The following is a 19,747-nucleotide window of genomic DNA, read 5'->3' as shown; positions in this document are numbered from 1 at the left end:
ACACGCACACACACAGACTCCCTTCCTCTGAGAATTCAGAGGAATTCTCAATTCTAAAACCTAATAAATAAATATATATATTGTAATGATTGTGTCTGGGCATTATGAATCACATTTTTGCATTAATAAAATTAAATGTGATTAATTGACCTGAAAATAATTACACTTTGGGGCTTCATTTTCTTTTTGCGAAACATAATTTCTTATTTTATTTATTTTCCTTTTTATATGACCATTAGATGATTAGATTCACAGACACAATCTCTTTTTTTTTTTTAAATGTGTGTATAAGTAACATGAAATTTTATCCATCAGTAAAACACACACACTTTTATATATATATATATATAACACAACAATATTCTACAATATTCTATATAGTTGTTTTTTTATTATTAGGGTTAAGTTTATTTAGTTATTTTAGTACTCCACTTAAAGTCACCATAAAACCAAAATAGACAATCTCATTTTATATATATATATATATATATATATATATATATATATATATATATATATATATATATATATATATATGTGTGTGTATATACACATATATATATATATATATATATATATATATATATATATATATATACACATATATATATATATATATATATATATATATATATATATATATATATATACACATATACACATATATATATATATATATATATATATATATATATATATATATATATATATATATATATATATATATATATATATATATATATATATATATATATATATATATATATATATATATATATATATATATATATATATATATATATATATATATATATATATATATATATAAATATAAAATGAGATTGTCTATTTTGGTTTTATGGTGACTTTAAGTGGAGTACTAAAATAACTAAATAAACTTAACCCTAATAATAAAAAAACAACTATATAGAATATTTAAAAAACAAAAAATGATAAAAACATCCAACAAAATTACTAAAAGTTTTAACCAAAATTAAAATGTCAAACTCAATATCAAATGACAGCCAATCAGAAGTGTGTGTGGGCAGAGTCTCTGTCTGCAATTACACTTCTGTCTCCCAGAGAAATTGAAAAGTAAATAATAAAATGACTGAAAAATTTTACCTGCAATAAAACCATTTACAAAAAAAAAATCATTATTTTCCGGTTTATCACTGTAAAGCTGCTTTGAAACAATCTGCATTGTATAAAGCACTACATAAATAAAGGTGACTTGACTTGACTTGACTATAATCCCATTTCTTGCTGCTTTGCTGTCATAACTGGTTAGGACAAAAACTGATTAACATGGAAAAGACTCCTTTCATCATGTTTTGTGGCACTGTCTGGTTATGATGCGTTATATACACATGTATGATTTCTGCAAGATTGGTGAGACTTAATGAAATGCCAGTGTTTACAAACATATAGTGATTTTTTTTATCAGTATTTCTGTTTTACTTATTAGGGGGTTAAACGCATAGCGCTGAAACCTTATTGTTTTTTCCAAGGATCAGCATTCTCCCCTAAAAGTGATCCAGCAGACAAAACCGTAAGTCGTAGAGACTTGAAACTTTGAGGGCTGACAGTACTCATACCGTCTATACTGTCACCAAGGCTCTGCAATGGTCAAAAGTACGAAATGGCTCATAACTCCTGAACCGTTAAGGCCAGAACACACCAAGCCAATGGCGACAAACTAGTGGCGACGAAAGCAAACTGCGGGGTTGGCTCACGTCGGCAGCGTCTGTGTCCAAAGTTGCCCTGACACACCAAACCGACGCTAAACAGCCGACGGCCAAGTAGCACGTCAGTTCTGCGCCTGCGTCAGATGAAATGCCTTTCTGAACAGCAGACAGCAGTAGCTGAACAGCCAATCAGAATGATCAGATGGCCCGACGGACCGACGAGCTCCAATGCCGATTCAACATGTCGAATCGGCCGAAAAAAAGCAGACGAGGACCAACTTCAGCCGACGGTGCGGAACACACTGAGAAAACTTAGTCGGCCGACGAAGAAAAACTGCCTGACGGCCGACCGTCGGCTTGGTGTGTTCCTGCCTTAAGGCCCAGGTTCAAGAGTTTAGGACCGGAATTTTCGGGTATTTTGGATTTTTTGAAAAACCTTTGTGAACTAGTCCTAGGTTTTTCACCCGATCGGGCCAAAACCAGTGCAGGACAATTCTCTGGACTCTCTAGATCAATAATTATCAAAAAAAAAGTTGAACTTTACCCTTTGGGTCATTATAACAGGGTCATTTAGAAAATGGGCGTGGCTAAATATTCTCAAAAGCTTGTAAATCCTTAACGAAAATTCAGAACTGCACGAAATTAAGTGAGCACATGCAGCATATGTCTCTAAAGAAGCATGCCAACTTTTATGGAGATCGGACCATAGGTGGCGCTATAACTTTAAAAAACGTAAAAAAACATTTTTTTAATGGTTTTAGCTGAAAATGTATGTAACTTTGGGTATGGTCGACTTATTTTCACAGGAGTCATGTCCTTAGACTCCTGAAACCTTGACAAATTAAACAATACTAGTCGGGTTTTGCCTTATGGTTTGTGCTACGTTGTGATTTAGCGCTTAAAAAACTTTTGCAAATAACTTCTAAAACGTTTGTCCGATCGAGACAAAACCACCGTAGGAAACACAAACCTAAGTTGGTTTACTAAATGTTAAAGCCCAAATGTCAAAATTTTGATAGGAAGTGGCAAAAAAATCCAATCGAAGTCTCTAGTGGGTCATTTTTTAACGTGTCATATATATAATTGTATATAACTTCAAAACGAAATGAGATATTTTCTCAAAATTAACACACACATGTATGGGCACACTCTGAGGACACCCAAAAAAAGTGAGGAAGATCGAGCAATAGGTGGCGCTATAACTGTCAAAAAACCTTTAAAACCATATTTTTCTATAGTAAATTGCCTGACTATCATTTTGTGCCACCAGATGGAAGCAGAAGGCCATTAATATAGTTCAATGTTTCAAGGTTTTGTCATTTAAAATCCCTTTAAACTATATAAAATCCTTATAATAAACTATATAAATCCTTTTAATAACATTACAAATCACATTTTGACCCTGGTTTACTATTTCATTTGTTCATTTCTCTGTTTTAGCATATATCATAGCTGTTCCTCTATGATTTAAGTGGTTACATGCTTGCTAAATAAAACAATTAATTTTTACGCATTTGTGCTTAAAGGGCCTTAAATGCTTGAACCCCGATAAATGCTGCTCGCAGCTTTAATTTTTCTTGTGATCTGCATGTAAAACTATTCTGAGGGAAGTCGCATGAACTTTGTATATGGAAACTTGGCAAAATAATAATAATGCCTCTCCTCTGTGGGCTACAGTTACAGTCATTATTTTGTTCGATTCTATATAGTGCCACTAGTGTGGAAAGTTCCCTTCATGTTTTAGCAAAACGTCATGATGTTAAAATCATAATGAGAGTTTTTGTGTTTTGTAGGATGGCTCATTATCTCCAAGGCCAGGTGAAGGAGAGCAGGAGGATGGAGGGGGAGATTTGGATCAACCCCCTTCCTGGCAGGGTGATGCTGGAACGGAGCCATTATGGACCAACAATACCACGACCCCTGTCAGTACACCTCCCGCACAGCTGCTCCACATCAACCTGACCTTCAACATTGTAATTCTTCATTTGTGTAATTGACATTTGCTCTCAATTGCTTCATGCAGGTCACTCCTAGTCCTGTCCCGGAGAGCCCATGCCAAAGACAGACCCCCTGCCACAGCCCAAAGACCACACCCCGAGACAGCCTCAACTCCTGTCCTTCACCGGACGCCGAAGACACACCTGAACTTGTGAGTGACCGCTTGACCTCATGGCTTCATTTGTAGTTTCTCAGAGCTGTGGAAAAATTGTCCGTTTCTCATTTAGGACTCTCAGTCGAATATGGGGAGCCCCTCCTCTCGTCCGGTTGCACACATCATTGGTGCTGAGGATGAAGACTTTGACACAGAGCAGGAACAGGTAGGAGTGACCGTGGCTTGGCTGTAGTCTGTACGTTTATTTCTGTCTCTTATATTTTTGTACTCGTGGGCTCTCCTCCAAACACTAGTGAGCTGCCTAACTAAGGCCTCGATATACTCAAACCAAAGATCTTTTTTCTTCTTTGTTTTGGGGTAAAAATGAGTTTGAAATACCTTTTAAGCTGTAGACTGTTAGCGAACATCCCCACGCCGCCCACTCTGCTGGGAGCGACGTTTAGGTGAATATATAAATATATATGCTGCACACTTTCCTCTTAATTACAAATTAAACTCACAGCAAAAATGACAGCAATGACTCAGTAACAGTTAAGAAAGCACCAGCTCACAAATAATTGTATTCTAGCTTCATGCATTATTTTTTTTATCAACACTTGAATGTGTGTAAGTTTCATTAAAAAGAAATATTTTGAACAAAAAGCAGATAATTTAAAGTCACCTTTTTGTCAAAGACTGCATCCGGATTGGATTCAGAAGGATAATCAAAACATAGACCTAGTAGATTGAGTCCATCAACCCCCCCAAAGCTTGCACAATCTATACCTCCTCCTGGGTCGACATTACATTCAGTAACGCTATGTGGTTTTTAGGGCTGTAGTCAACCAAAGAAATGCTTAGTCGACCAAAGTCCTGTCCTGCGCAACGATCAGTCGACTAAAAAAAAACAAAAAAAAAAAAAAAAAAAAAAACAGACGCGATGTCTTTTTTGATTGAACATTTATTAAACAATTATAATAGAGCATTTATAAAACAACAACGAAAAACATCAATAATACATAAAACTATAATAATAATACAATTCTTTGGAAATTAGGTTATTTTTTAAACTGCAAAGTGAGGAGTTCTGTCCTAGGTCTATAGTGACCGTCACAATCGCGCACCTGACCACACCACACGCTACAAAAAATATAACTGCTAAAACTGCCAAATAATGAAAAATCCTAACAAAAGCTCTCGATTATACAGGCTGTATATTCTTCTTTACTTTCAAAGCTATGGGTTAACTTTTGTCCAAACGATCTAGGCGTTTTAAAACAAACACAAACAAACGCCTGTGGCATGGCCTGTGGATGCGCCTAGTAACGTTACATAACCAATAAAATATATAAACTTTTCGACATTAGACATAGCAAAGCTGTCTGACACATTTATATCTCGCTTACCGCTTTTAGGTGATCGGTCATATTGGTCGTTGAGCTATGGTAAGTTAGCTTTAGGCTGCATAGCTTGCACTCCACAGTCTTGTCGTCTTTTTTTGTAAAATGCAGCCAAACAAAAGATTTACATTTCTTGGACATTTTTTCGACTAAAGCCCAAAACAAGTAGCGTTCTAACTGAATGAACTACCTATATTCCTTACTGAGCGCGAAGCAGCAGTGCAGCCAGCCACAGATGCGGTTCCCAAGTGTTCACGTGGTGCGCTTAACTACGGCGCCGTTATAAAATAGCCTAAATTAAAGCATTTAAAGTTTGGTATAAAACATAGGCTAATTATATTTAGAATACAGTAATATATAACTGCTAATAAAAGGAATAAATATCAAGGAGTAAATCAATGAAAATTTCTTTATTGGTAAAAAAAAAAAAAAATTGCAACTGGTCGACCAATGAGAATGTCAGTCGACCAAAACGGCATCGACCGATTAGTCGACTAAACGACTAAAGTTGACAGCCCTAGTGGTTTTGATTTATATGCTGTTGAATGTTCGATGATTGCATCAGCTTATATATGCATAAGCAATGATTCTATCACTTATTTCTGCTTTACTTTGTTTTTGGATTCTGAGATTCTGTACTTTCAGAATATGCGTAATAGCGCTCCCTACCATATAAAAGTGAAAAAAATCAGTGGCAGGGAAGCATTGTGTCATAAATGACTGAAACTTCCAACAATGGTGGGGAAAAATTTACACATGAGAAAACTGAGTCTTACTTTAATTTCTACTATAAAGAGGCTCTCCAGTGTGTTCATGCTTTTACTCACATCTGACCTCGATGGATTGAATGGAAGGAATGAACTGTTGATGATTTTCATGTCAAAGAAGGAAGAGTGACAGAGCACATTTACTTATTATCTATGGGCCAGTGGTAATATGAATGTTTTTACCAGCTGCAGTGAACTTTTCCATAAAGTTCGCTTTGGCAAGCTGTTTCGAACTTTCAAAACAAACTCCAAAAGAACTTTGTTTTGGGCTGATTTTGTTCTATATTAGGTCACACCAGTTCATTCTTCAATTTCGCTTGAAGTATATCGAGGCCCCTAGATAGAATTTCAGGCATCATAGGTGAGCTTCTGATATGAAGGCTGTTCTAAACAGTACTCAGTTTATTTCCTTGTCTACTGGCAATAGTGTAGTAATTTATAAATCACCACTAACAAGTCGCTTAAGGCTTGTCCAGTCCATATCCAATTTTTGTGCTTATCTGATTGGAATCTGATCATATTTAGAAAGTCTGAACGGCAAAAAATCACATCAAATGAAAATTACAAATCCATTCATATGTGGTTTGAAATTTTGGTCCACACACCTCTTTGAATTTTGAGACCAATGGAGATGGCAGCACAGAACAAACCCACATAGCAGTCCAGCCCCCCGCTGTGGCTACACATTGTCACATTTTAAGACAACATAAACAGTTTGGGCGTGGCGAGGCAACGAATTTATAGCAAGAAAACGGAAACAAAGTGCTATAACTTCTGCATACATTAATTGATTTTGATGAATCTTCTGCTGTGTGTTCGTTGTATAAGGCTGATCACCTAGATGTGACTATTGTGATTCAAAGTTATAGCGCCACCAACTGGCAGCAGGAAATGTGTTATTTTCAGCATGCTTTGAGATCACCATCTCATTTTTACCTGATTTGCTTCAAACTTCATTTGAATAATGTCAAAACATGGCAGATGTAGACCTTTGAAAAGAATTGTGATATCTTAAACACTGTTGCGTTGGCAACACATCAAACTTTAATATTTGTTTTGGATGCTTTTGAGACTCTTAGCATGCTTCAAATTGTATGAAACTCCACACACACATCAGGATTGTTAGCAAGTAGACATGGGCAAAGCCTTAGAAATGGGCAGGGAGGAGGGGCTCTATAGCGCTACCTTGTAGTGCAGTAAATGTGGAGTGAATTTGACATAGTCCTTTGATGTTTAAACCTTTTAAATGCCTATTGCCCGCTGTGCACAGTTGCCCTGAAGCCACCAGGGTGGCGGTGCCACCGGGCTTGGGCCCGCCATCGCTGCTCGCAGCTATATTTCCTATTGAAATAGCTGAATTTTGCCTGGAAAAATTCATTGAACAGCAGTAAATGTGACCACACCTTTATGCTTAAATACAGGTAGCTTTAAAAAAATTAGAACCTATTAGAACCGAAGATTTTAACAGGAGCTACAGTGACACGATGTTTGGCTTTTATTTTGAAGGAGGAACTTATTCCACCATATTGCATGGTGCAGTTTGTCCCGTTCATAGTAATATGAGTGAACTGTTTTGGGATATATACAGTCTTTGATCTCACAGGAAATGGATGATTTCCACTTCACTCCCATTAGAAGTTGATGCATCAAATCACTTCTTTTGCATAAAGTCACTTTTTTCAACAATGTTGAAAAAACATGTTCAACAATGTTCGGTAGACATGCTCACATCATCGGGGTCTCCCTCAGATAAAATCATGATCCACCAGGCCTCCAATCCATGATACAGTCCTGGCCCAAGACAAAAGGTCCAGTTGTCCCCACTTTTCGAGCAATCTTGCTTATGAAGTTACATTTCAGAATGGATGTTGCCTTAGAAGGTAACAGCCTATGTAGACAGTTCATAATGAGGAAACTCACTAGATTTTGGAACAGAGCCCTGCATTTATTCATGGAAAATAATAAAAACTTGCATTCACAATCACACACTTAAGTTAAGCATTAAATCATAAAGTTGAGTAATATAAGAATTTGTGCTTTTACTGTAAATGACTATCTCTGTCTCTAGATGAATGGCCAGTGTAGCTGTTTTCAGAGCATAGACCTCCTGAAATCTCGGCCTGCTCACCTGGCAGCTTTCATCCATCATGTGGTCTCTCAGTTTGACCCTGCGCCACTGGTGAGATCGGTCATCCCTCTTACCCACAAACCCTCTCATACAAACCTGGAGTTTCCAGGCATCTAACAAAATGTTTATAAAGAACTTCACATGTTCAATGAATCTCTCTTGCATGCTTATGGCTTGGTCTCAGATCAGATGAATCACATCATTAAAGCACCTCTCATCTTCCTTCTCACTCTGCAGCTGTGCTACCTCTATGCTGAACTTTACAAACAGACCAGCTCCAAAGAGACACGACGAATCCTCATGGATACCTTCTTCATAGACAAAACAGCTGTGAGGGACCTTACAACAGTCTCAAATTGTTTAGCTTTAGATGATGTGATCCCTGACTAAGAACTATATGTTGTTTTTAAACAGAGCTTGAAAGTAACAGTACCTGAATCCATCATCACTGACCTGGGTAAGTTCAAACCTCTAAATACTAGGACTGTCAATAGATTAAAACATTGTTTAATCACCTTTTTTTTTTTTACATGAATGGAAATGATAGTTAGGAAATTATAGGCTGATAAGATTGCTGTTCATACCCCGACCTTCAACTTAAAATCTCATTGTTTCATAGAAATGTTTTATGACCAACAAGAATGTTGATCCAGTAATATTTCTTACTTGGATAAATCATAATAAACATGGGGTCTGTCTGACTAAGTGGGGCAATCCTAATTCATTTTGCTACTTTAGTAATATGAGTTAAGAATGTACAGTACTTTTACAGTATTTATTAATCATATTTAATGTTAATTTTAACATTTACTAATATACTATTCAAATCTGCATTATTAAAATTACAAAAAAAGTTGTATTTGTTAACATTAGTTAATGCACTGTGAACTAACATGAACAAACAATGAACAGCTGGATTTTTATTAACTAACATTAACAAAGATTAATAAATACTGTAACAAATGTATTGCACATTGAAAGTTAATACATTAACTAATGTTAACCAATGAGACCTTATTATAAAGTGTTATCAATGTTTTATATCTTTTAAGAAAATGAAACAAAATGTAACAAAATAAAGCTACAAGTGAATTTATACATAATTTCTTTCTGCATAGGTTAGTGGTAGATGATGAAAGTAATTTAAATCTTAAAATAGGCAGAAGCCATTAAATTCAGTATGTTCAATCTGCACCATAACATTTTTTCATTATTTGTTTGATGTTTTTTTTTTTTTTTTTCAAAATTCATCAGTATAGGCCAGTATTGGATATTTGTTAAGTGATATTGGATGGTTTATTGATAAATGAAAAAATCGTCAGATTGCCAATATGATGCTGATATATTGTGTGGAATTTCAATTATATTATTGTGTGACTGCATGACCTTATTTATGTGTTTGTGTGAATGTAGAGCGGACTGCACACTCAATTAACGCAGAACGGAAGAGGCCGGAGCCCATCTCAGAGGATGTCCACCGACAGTATGTGCAGCAGCTGCAGGACACACTTCTACCTGACATCCAGAAGAACCTAGAAGACTTCAGGTAAGATGCACTTATCTAATCCACAACTCCAATGTACCAGCACAAGTGTCAGTGGAAACTTTCTCCTCCACTATGTTCTCTCATGTATTATTTGTATATTTCAGGCAAAAACGCAGTATGGGTCTGACGCTGGCTGAAGCGGAGTTAGCCCGTCTGGATACGGAGAGAATGAGAGACCGCGTGGCTCCGGAAAAAGAGCGATCCTGTGCAGAGCACATCATCTCTAAGATAGAGGATGTACTGTAAGTGCACATGCCCATGCTGACATAATTTTTCTTTTTGTCTTTGTGTCTGGTGGTTGGTGGTGACACACACTACAGATCACTATCATTTGCATACCCCTTTTCTCATAAGTTTACATACCACTTGCAGAATCTTTAAGATGTTTAGCATTATTAAATCAATTTTTGAACTGTTACCTAAAGTATATTGTGCTTTATCAGTTAGTACTATTGGGGGGAAAATATATAAATAAATATATGAAAAATATATACAGTGCTCAGCGTAAATGAGTACACCCCCTTCGAAAAGTAACATTTTAAACAATATTTCAATGAACACAAAAACAATTTCCAAAATGTTGACAAGACTAAGTTTTATGTAACATCTGTTTAACTTATAACATGAAAGTAATAATATTAATTAATAATTAATAATATAACTTAGAGAACCAAATTTTCATTTTTACTCATATTAGGGTGATGCAAAAATGAGTACATCCCACTGAAAGTCTTTGGAGCAAAGCTAACTTTTAGACTACTAATGTGTAATTTAACAAGAATTCAACCACAGGTGAGTCTAATTATTCATTACACAGGTGTCCAGCAGACAGTTGACTATAAAAGGGTGTTAAAACCACTTCCCATTTCATGCTGTCAGCAGTGGCACCACATGGAAGAGAAATGTCACAAGACCTGAGAAAGAAAATGATCTCTTTACACCAGAAAGGTGAAGGCTACAAGAAGATCAGCAAAGCTTTACTTATCAGTCAGAATACTGTAGCAAAAGTGGTACAGAAATTTAAAAAAGATGGAACTGCAACCATCTCACAGAGACATCCAGGTCGTCCACGGAAGTTAACACCTCGACAGGAGCGTCTTCTGATGAGAAGGGTTGAAGAAAATCAGGATGCGAGTTCACTGCAGTTATCTAAAGAAATAGAAAGTCAAACAGGGGTGACTATTTTTTCGTGACACAATATGGCGTACGCTGCAGAGGAATGGCATACATAGGTGCTGTCTACGAAAGAAGCCTCTCCTAAAGCCCAGGCACAAAAAAGCCCACCTAGAGTTTGCCAGGGCCCATGCTGACAAAGATGAAGACTACTGGGACTCTATACTCTGGAGTGATGAGACCAAGATAAATTTTTTTGGAACTGATGGCTTCAAAACTGTATGGGGTCGCAAAGGTGAGGAATACAAAAAAAATGCATGGTGCCTACAGTGAAACATGGTGGTGGCAGTGTCCTTATGTGGGGCTGCATGAGTGCTGCTGGTGCATTTCATTGATGGCATCATGAATTCACAGCTGTACTGCTCTATACTGAAAGAGAAGATGCCATCACTCTGTGCCCTTGGCCGTCGTGCACTTTTTTCAACATGCCAATGATCCTAAACACGCATCTGAGGCCACTGTTGGATTTCTGAAGAAGAACAGGGTGAAAGTGATTCAGTGGCTCCCGATCTGAACCCAATCGAACACCTATGGGGAATTCTGAAGAGACAAGTTGAGCATCACTCTCCATCCAGCATCCAGTCTCTAAAAGAGGTCATTTTTGAAGAATGGAAAAAGATAGATGCTGCAAAATGTTGCCAACTTGTTCAGTCCATGCCTAGAAGAGGCATCATGGAGAATCATGGAGGCCATACAAAGGACTTGATTTAGTGGTTTTTGTTGTGGGGTGTACTCATTTTTGCATCACCCTAATTTGAGTAAAACTGAAAAATGTGTCATCATGCAAGTTATATTATTAACCTTACTTTCATGTTATAAGTTAAACAGATGTCATATTAAACTTAGTCTTGTCAACATTTTGGAAATTGTTTTCGTGTTCATTGAGATATTGTTTAAAATGTTACTTTTCAAAGGGGGTGTACTAATTTACGCTGAGATCTGTAATGTGATCTCTCCTATTAAATAAATAATATACTTATTTCTCATCTTTCAGCTGCAGGCATCTTGGGTACTGCTCTTCCATAGCTTATATCCTCTTGCACTGATATACACTGGGGTGTCCCACAAGGCTCTGTTCTTGGTCCTCTTCTTTTCAATATTTACTCGTTTACCCCATGGTCATATAATCTGGTGTCATATTCTCAGCTACCACCGTTATGCTGATGACCTTTAGTTCAACATATTTACTTATTCTGCCACAACTCTTCCTCTTCGCTTCTCTTCCACTTCATTTTATATATACTGTATGTATGTATAATATATATATACATACATACATACATACACTGTATAAATAGTGGTCTTTTAATGGTCTTAGAATTTGTGTAATTCCTGCCAATTTTAATGGCTAAGTAACTTAGCATGGAATAAACTTCCCCTCTGTTTTATTTAAAAGTTTAAGTTGGTGGGTAAACTTTGCAGACAGCTTTTTACAGGAAGAAGAGTCAGTGTTGTTCCTCTTAATGTTAATGGCTTCAAAAAGTTCATGAGTAGTTGAAAAATGTCTCCCAGTTCATTTGAGTTTAATGTGAGACCAAATATTCACTATAGGGTTCAAATCTGGACTCTGACCCAAGCCTGATGGACTTGTTCTCAAGCCACTTCTTGGTTGTCTTTGCAATTTGGGCAGGAGCAAATAACATCAGATCATTTTTCTATACATAACTTTTTAATTGTGGGAACAAGCTATTCTGTAATATTCTCCTGTACTTCAAAGCATTAAATGACTTTTCACAGTAAAGTAGCTCACCAAAACCAGAAACTAAAAAGGCTTCCCAAATGACACCTCTTCCTCCATGCTTCACTGTGGTAGAGATGCATTTATTATTATATTTCTCACCAGATATTCAAAGACACCGCTCTGGAGTATCACTACTCGTGTTTCATTGTGATTCATCACTCCACACAACAAAAATGAAGACAAAGTTAAAAAAGAAGCATTTATTTATCTTATCTGAGATCACTTCCTAAATGAATAGTGATGTCATTTTGACCAAATTATTTTAAGAAGGGTTGACGTATGGCATATTCATTGTTGGTCATTATTTATATATAAGGGGACACAGCAGGATCCCATTTGAGCCAAAGATTGACTAAGATTAAACTGGGATTAAAATTGGGCTTTATAACTCACAATTGCGCATTATAAACTCAGAATTGATAGATATGAACTCGCAATTCTGACTTTTATTTTTTTTTCTGCAATTGAGAGTTATAAAGTCCAATTCTGAAGGAAAAAAGTCTGACTTGTCTGAGTTTATATCTTGCAATTATGACTTTCTAACATGCAATTGCGAGTTTATATCACACAATTCTGGCTTTATAACTCGCAATTGTGAGTTTACATCATAATTCTATGGGGGGGAAAGTCAGAATTGTGAGAGTCGCAGTTATACCTCTTTTTTGTTATATTCAGTGGCAGAAGAAAGCTTCCATACTAATATGATGGCATTGAAATTAAACTTACTGTTATAGTATCTTTAGATTTAATCCAAAAATGGGTAAATAATTTTTACACACAACGCTTCAAATGAGAAGTGGGAGTTGTCTCTCTCACACTTCAATAAATTGCTACTTATGTTTTGTTTCAGATTGACGTCGCAGGCCACAGAGGAAGATAAGTGGTAAGGGGAATTCTCATGTCCTTTCTCTTCCACGAATGACATATTACATCACCCCAATTTAACCCCCGAAACACTGTCCAGCCTCATAGATTGAAACTAAATCCAACGTCACACTAAAAGTATGAGTAAAACAGTACAGTTTATTTCATAAAGTAGTAAAATGAAAACTTAAAGTATTAAAAGGTATTAATAAGCTTTTAGAGGCAAAACCAGCAAAAAATCACACTAGCTCTGTAGTTTCCTTCCCACCAGTTTTAGCTGCAGTCTTGTGAGTGGTGTGTAGTTGCAGCATATGATCGGTCAGGAGCCCATATGGGTGGCAGCAGCAGGGACTGAGGCGTTGTGTGTCCGCCCAGATGGCACGCAAGAGACTGGAGCCTCATGAAGCCTCTGACAGGAGCTTGTGAGGGCTATTTCTGCTCTGGCACTGACTGCAGTTACACATTGTACAAGTCATCTGTTTGGCTTGTAAGTGTTTGTGAGAACAGCTTTGTAAGTTCTTCAGCTGGGGTCCTAGCTGTCAGAATAATTTTTTGCACACTGTAAAGTATTTCAACATGGACTGAACCAAGCTCCTGCTCCCCCTGCTGGAAATGATAGATAATGATTTCTCAAAATAGTCAGTTTTAAACTACAACATTTAAGTCAAAGGCTTTATTGGAACAACAACATTAGCTTGTAAGTTTTGGCTGAATGATTAACACTTGGGCATTTATACAGATATAATAATGCAACATGAATGCAATACTATTCTTTATACTTCAAGTCATTTGAACAAATTCCAAGTATTTGTTCCAAAGCCGTAAGGCTTTTGTTCATCTCCGGAATACAAATGAAGATATTTTTAATGAAATCTGAGCGATTTCTATCCCTTCATTGACGGTCTATGCAACTACCATTTTGATGCTTTAAAAAGTACATAAAGAGTTTGTAAAACTAATCCATATAAATTGAGCGGTTTAGTCCAAATTTTCTGAAGAGACATGATCACTTTATTTGATGAACAGATTGAATTTGTTAATAGGCTTAAAGGTGCTAAAAGGATGTTTTGTTTTATACATTTTTGCAATATTACTTTCAACATAAAACTGTCTTTACTAACTGATAAAAGACTATTTATTAGGTGCACTGAAAGTAATAATATTAATATGCATCATCTGTGCATGAGGTAGGGCCTTAAAAACATCAGCCAATCGTTTACGCGATCATCATGTAAACGATTGGCCCTGCCGTGACGTTCCTTGTGAGAGACGTGCGTGGCTGCGCTCTCCAGTAACTTTCCACACTCCACAGGCGCCGCATGCAATGTTTTTGTCAGGAGACAGGAGTAACAACAGCAGATTATGAGTTACCTGCGGTGAGTCCGACATAATGATACTCGTCCACGAGTTTCGGGAGGCGTTCCTTTGAAATGAGCTGTGAAGGAGGGGGGCTGTTCTTACGCATGCGCTCATTTCAAAAACTCAGTAACAGTCTTTGGATTCTCAGTCGACGAAAAAATCCTCTCTATCACCTTTAGGTCACTTTCACTTGTTGTGTGGACTGTCAATGGAGGGACATAAATCTCTCAGATTTCATTAAAAATATCTTCATTTGTGTTCTGAAGATGATTGAAACTCTTATGGGTTTGGAACGACATGAGTTATTAGCGAAAGGATTTTCATTTTTGGGTGAACTAACCCTTTAAATTTCTCTCATTTTGTCATTCTCTCTTACAGTAGCACCATGCAGTTTGTCATACTGTCATATATGAAGCAGCTCGGTGTAAAAGTGAAGGGTTTCGAGTCTCGAGGGCTGGAGCACAAGCCCAAGCTAATGAATCTTTTCCCTAAAATAAAGGTACAAACTCTCAGCAAACATCATCACTCTGTTTCCAAATGACTCCATGAAACCAAACCAGTGTCTCTTTGCTCTCTAACCAGAAAAGTATAAAGCCCGAGAAAGATGGAAGTGAGGAGAAATCAAAGAAAACGCGGTTTCCTAGCGTCTTTCCTCAGAGACGGCCGAGCAGGATTGATCCTTCATCACGTAAGTTGATGGTTAATTTAATGGATGGTTACATCAGTGGTTCCCAACCTTTTTGACTCAAAGGGCCCACCATTGTCCAACACAATTATTTGAACGCTCCTCATATTAGTTATTTATGCTCTAATTGACAACAATGCTAGGTTTCAGTGTTGATATATTAAATTACTTAACCGCAAATATTTTTGTAATTCAAGAAATACAATTTACACAACAGTGTACATCTTGAAAATAATAAGTGAACTTAAAAGGGATAAAAATGAAAAGGAAAAAAATCAACCATCAATTCCCAGAAAAAATGTTCATTCTTGTTTTGTTTCAGTTTCTGTTACAGTGAAATTTTTGTGTGGCATCATTCAGTTCCTTTTGAAGGGATTGCGGGTTTATTTAACTTCCCTATATGTGGCAGTTTTTTAAATGTGACCATCTATTTGAAGAGACTTGAAGAGACACCTACTATTTAGGACCGGATCTTATTTTACTGCTGCTATATTTTTATATATATATATATATATATATATATATATATATATATATATATATATATATATATATATATATATATATATATATATATATATATATATATATATATATTATATAATATGTATGTATATGTATATATATTATATAATATGTATGTATATGTATATATATATGTATGTATATGTATATGTGTGTGTGTGTATGTATATATATACAGCTATGGAAAAAATTAAGAGACCACTCCAAGTTCAGAAATCAATGTTAAGTGGTCTCTTAATTTTTTCCATAGCCGTATATAGTTTTTGTTTGTTGTTACAACACCAAAATTTGATATACCTGTGAAACTTCACAATTCTCTATTCCATACCATAGTAAAAACTACTAGCACAACTATTATCAAATTATACACAAGACAAGTAAACAGTCAGTAATAAAATAAATCCAATAGAACAAATGGAATATGGAATAAACAGTGCTTTAAGTTTCTCAGATTGAACTAACAGTAATGTTCTGATAAGAAATACTACAGAAATTAAATAAGGTGATCAAATGTAAAAAGACTGCATATTCTTCACTGAATTAAATATATGTTCTCCCAATTGTATATATTGTGTCCCGACTCTACATCCACTTAAGACAATTCTGTCAGCTGTCCTGAGCAGGCAGTCCTTATTGTCAAGCCCTTTTGTTTTCTTTCTCTCCGTCTCTTGCACTGCAGTCAACAAGGCTCTGGAGACGAAGCCGCGTCTGACAAAGCCTCAGCTGCCGTTGGGCACTGGAGATCAGGCAGACGGGTCGTCTCCTACTATACGGGGCAGTCAGTCCAGTGAGGGCTCAGATGGCACCCTGGTCACGTCACCTCCTTACAGTGCTCCAGCAGCACAGGGTACAGACGGCATCATCCGAGAGTCTGAAACTGGTGAGAGACGCTTCTCAAATCATTGCTGTCAAGTGTCTTTGATCCACTGTCAGATTTGTATCAAAGAAAGAAGATTTGAATTAAATATTAATTACATGATATGCCTAATTAATAACCTAGCTGATAATGTAAATGTATTGGCTGAGAAAAGCTCCCCAATGAAGATTAACCAATTTATTTTCCTGGTAACACTTTACAATAAGGTTCCAATTGTAATGAAAAATACTTGTAAACAATTTATTAAAGGTGCCCTAGATTCAAAAATTGAATTTACCTTGGCATAGTTGATTAACAAGAGTTCAGTACATGGACATGACATACAGTGAGTCTCAAACTCCATTGTTTCCTCCTTCTTATATAAATCTCATTTCTTTAAAAGACCTCAGAAGAACAGGCGAATCTCAACATAACACAGACTGTTACGTAACAGTCGGGGTATACGCCCCAATATTTGCTTATGTCAGCCCATGTTCCCAACATTATGAAAGCCATTACACAAGGGCAGCCAGTATTAACGTCTGGATCTGTGCACAGCTGAATCATCAGCCTAGGTAAGCAAGCAAGGACAATAGCAAAAAATTGCAGATGGACCAATAATAACTGACATGATCCATGATATCATGATATTTTAGTGATATTTGTAAATTGTCTTTCTAAATGTTTTGTTAGCATGTTGCTAATGTACTGTTAAATGTGGTTAAAGTTACCATCGTTTCTTACTGTATTCACGGAGACAAGAGCCGTTGTTATTTTAATTTTTAAACACTTGCAGTCTGTATAATGCATAAACACAACTTCAGTCTGTATAAATCTCTCCAACAGTGTAGCATTAGCCGTCAGCCACGGAGCACAGCCTCAAATTCATTCAGAATCAATGTAAACATCAAAATAAACTTACGCGATTAGACATGCTGCATGACGAACACTTTGTAAAGATCCATTTTGAGGGTTATATTAGCTATTTGAACTTTTTTTATGTTGTTTAAGGCAAGCGCGAGCTCTTGGGCTGTGGAGCACGAGATTGAAAGGGCCACACACCCTGAATCGGCTCATTTCTAATTATGCCCCAAAATAGGCAGTTAAAAAAATGAATTAAAAAAAATCTATGGGGTATTTTGAGCTGAAACTTCACAGACACATTCAGGGGACACCTTATTCTTATATTACATCTTTTTTTTTAAAGTTTAGGGCACCTTTAAGCTGTGCTGTTGTTAATTTAAACATTTACTAATACATTATTACAATCAAAAATTAAGTATGTGTTAATATTATTTAATGGACCTGAGTGAACTAACAATGAACAGTTGACTGTTTTATACCTAAAAACGTTACCAAAGATTAATAAATACTGTAACAAATGCATTTCAGTGCATTAACAAATGGGACCTTATTGTAAAGTGTTACCATTTTCTTTAATGTCAGTCTTTCCCTTTTGTTGTCATCCCTGTCATTATCTGCCTCTTCCTCTCCTTTCCTCAATATTTCACTTTTTCTCCATGCTCCTATGTTAATTTTTGATTTAAGATTTATCATGATTACTAAACAGATAGAATAGGATTCTTAGTTATGATGTTTATGTAATACAGCCCCAGGTTTGAATTTAGATGGTTTTTATTTGTTTTCTATGTTCTCCTGGTTATCGGGGTCATGTCTCAGATCTGCTGACTAACCCTTTTCAGAAAATAATTGGCCAGTTTTACTTGAAATGTGCTTTTTATTTGGTCAAATTGTGTCAACATTTAGAGAGAAGGATTTTTCTTAAGCGTTTCAATGGGAAGGCCTTTATTTATATGCATAATTGGATTGTTTTTTGTTTTTTGGTGTGTGTGTAAGCTTTTACGGTCAAAACACACAATTTTAAGACATTTGTCTTAAAGAAACTCCTTCAATTTAAAGTAGCACTGATTTTAAGAGCTTTTCTTTTTCTGACACATTTTGCATCTCTCTGACTGTGGATTAGGTGGACTTCCCACTTCTGTACTGGTCAGACAGGGAGAGGGTTCCATCCCAGATTCGCAGGACTCCTCCTCTTCAAACACTCACTTTGACTTCAGCCCCTGTACACTGGAGCATCTACAGGAGGAAGAAGCTGAGACAGACAAGTGAGTCAAGCGATCTCCATCCAGGCTCATTTTAGTAAAATCACTTTTCACAGTAATAAAATCACAATTCATATTTATCAAATCTCATCTGCGTTCTATTTGCTCAGTCACTTTCTTGTATGTCTTCATTAGTTAAAGTCTGTCCTCATCAGTGTGAAGCGTGTGACTCTTGAATACAATTTGCATCTTAAAAGAGGAAAATCTGACATTTCATACTGACTGGATTTCCAAAAATCTAATTTTAATCAGATATAACCACATTTAAATTTTCCTGTTCACACTACAAAAGCTGAGATTCTGAACTGCACCATTCAAAACCTTGAGTCAAGTTGTTTTATTTATTTATTAAATCATCTATTTTGAAAGAAAATACAGCTTTTATTCAGCAAGGACACATAAATTGACAAAAGGTGTCTGTTAAGACATTTTTAATGTTACAAAATTTCTATTTTACATAAATGCTGTTCTTTTGAACTTTCTATCCATCAAAGAATCCTCAAAAAAAAAATCAGTTTCCAGAAAAACAACTGCTTTTAACACTGACAATAACAAGAAATGTTTCTTAAGCACCAAATCAGCATATAAAATGATTTCAGATCCTTTTAAAATATATTAAAACAGAAATTATTTAAAATTGTAATAATATATCACAAAATGATTTTTGATCAAATAAACAGCCTTGGTGACATCTTACTGATGCCAGACCTTTGAATAGTAGTGTATACAAGATATATACATCCTGTGCTTGGTTGGCTCCAAAACATACATTTGAATTGAAAATGGATTTGTGTTAAAAG

General features: G+C 35.9%; 1 protein-coding gene across 4 annotated transcripts in view; it reads left to right on the top strand.

Annotated features, from left to right (window-relative positions):
• Positions 1 to 19,747, top strand: part of arhgef12b (Rho guanine nucleotide exchange factor (GEF) 12b) — a 101,202-nt gene that overhangs the window by 58,622 nt on the left and 22,833 nt on the right. For all 4 annotated transcript variants that reach the window (XM_067405490.1, XM_067405489.1, XM_067405488.1 and 1 more), the window contains 13 exons: positions 3,482 to 3,610; positions 3,712 to 3,837; positions 3,914 to 4,006; positions 8,016 to 8,126; positions 8,313 to 8,405; positions 8,490 to 8,532; positions 9,489 to 9,621; positions 9,726 to 9,863; positions 13,386 to 13,418; positions 15,137 to 15,257; positions 15,341 to 15,446; positions 16,648 to 16,848; positions 18,809 to 18,950. In XM_067405490.1, the coding sequence (XP_067261591.1) occupies positions 3,482 to 3,610; positions 3,712 to 3,837; positions 3,914 to 4,006; positions 8,016 to 8,126; positions 8,313 to 8,405; positions 8,490 to 8,532; positions 9,489 to 9,621; positions 9,726 to 9,863; positions 13,386 to 13,418; positions 15,137 to 15,257; positions 15,341 to 15,446; positions 16,648 to 16,848; positions 18,809 to 18,950 (1,469 nt within the window). The remainder of the gene's footprint in view (positions 1 to 3,481; positions 3,611 to 3,711; positions 3,838 to 3,913; positions 4,007 to 8,015; positions 8,127 to 8,312; positions 8,406 to 8,489; positions 8,533 to 9,488; positions 9,622 to 9,725; positions 9,864 to 13,385; positions 13,419 to 15,136; positions 15,258 to 15,340; positions 15,447 to 16,647; positions 16,849 to 18,808; positions 18,951 to 19,747) is intronic.

The sequence above is a fragment of the Chanodichthys erythropterus genome, chromosome 13 (genome assembly GCF_024489055.1).
Source record: "Chanodichthys erythropterus isolate Z2021 chromosome 13, ASM2448905v1, whole genome shotgun sequence".
Taxonomy (NCBI): domain Eukaryota; kingdom Metazoa; phylum Chordata; class Actinopteri; order Cypriniformes; family Xenocyprididae; genus Chanodichthys; species Chanodichthys erythropterus.
Note: the sequence above shows the minus strand (reverse complement) of the source record. Positions and strands in the feature narration are given on the sequence as shown.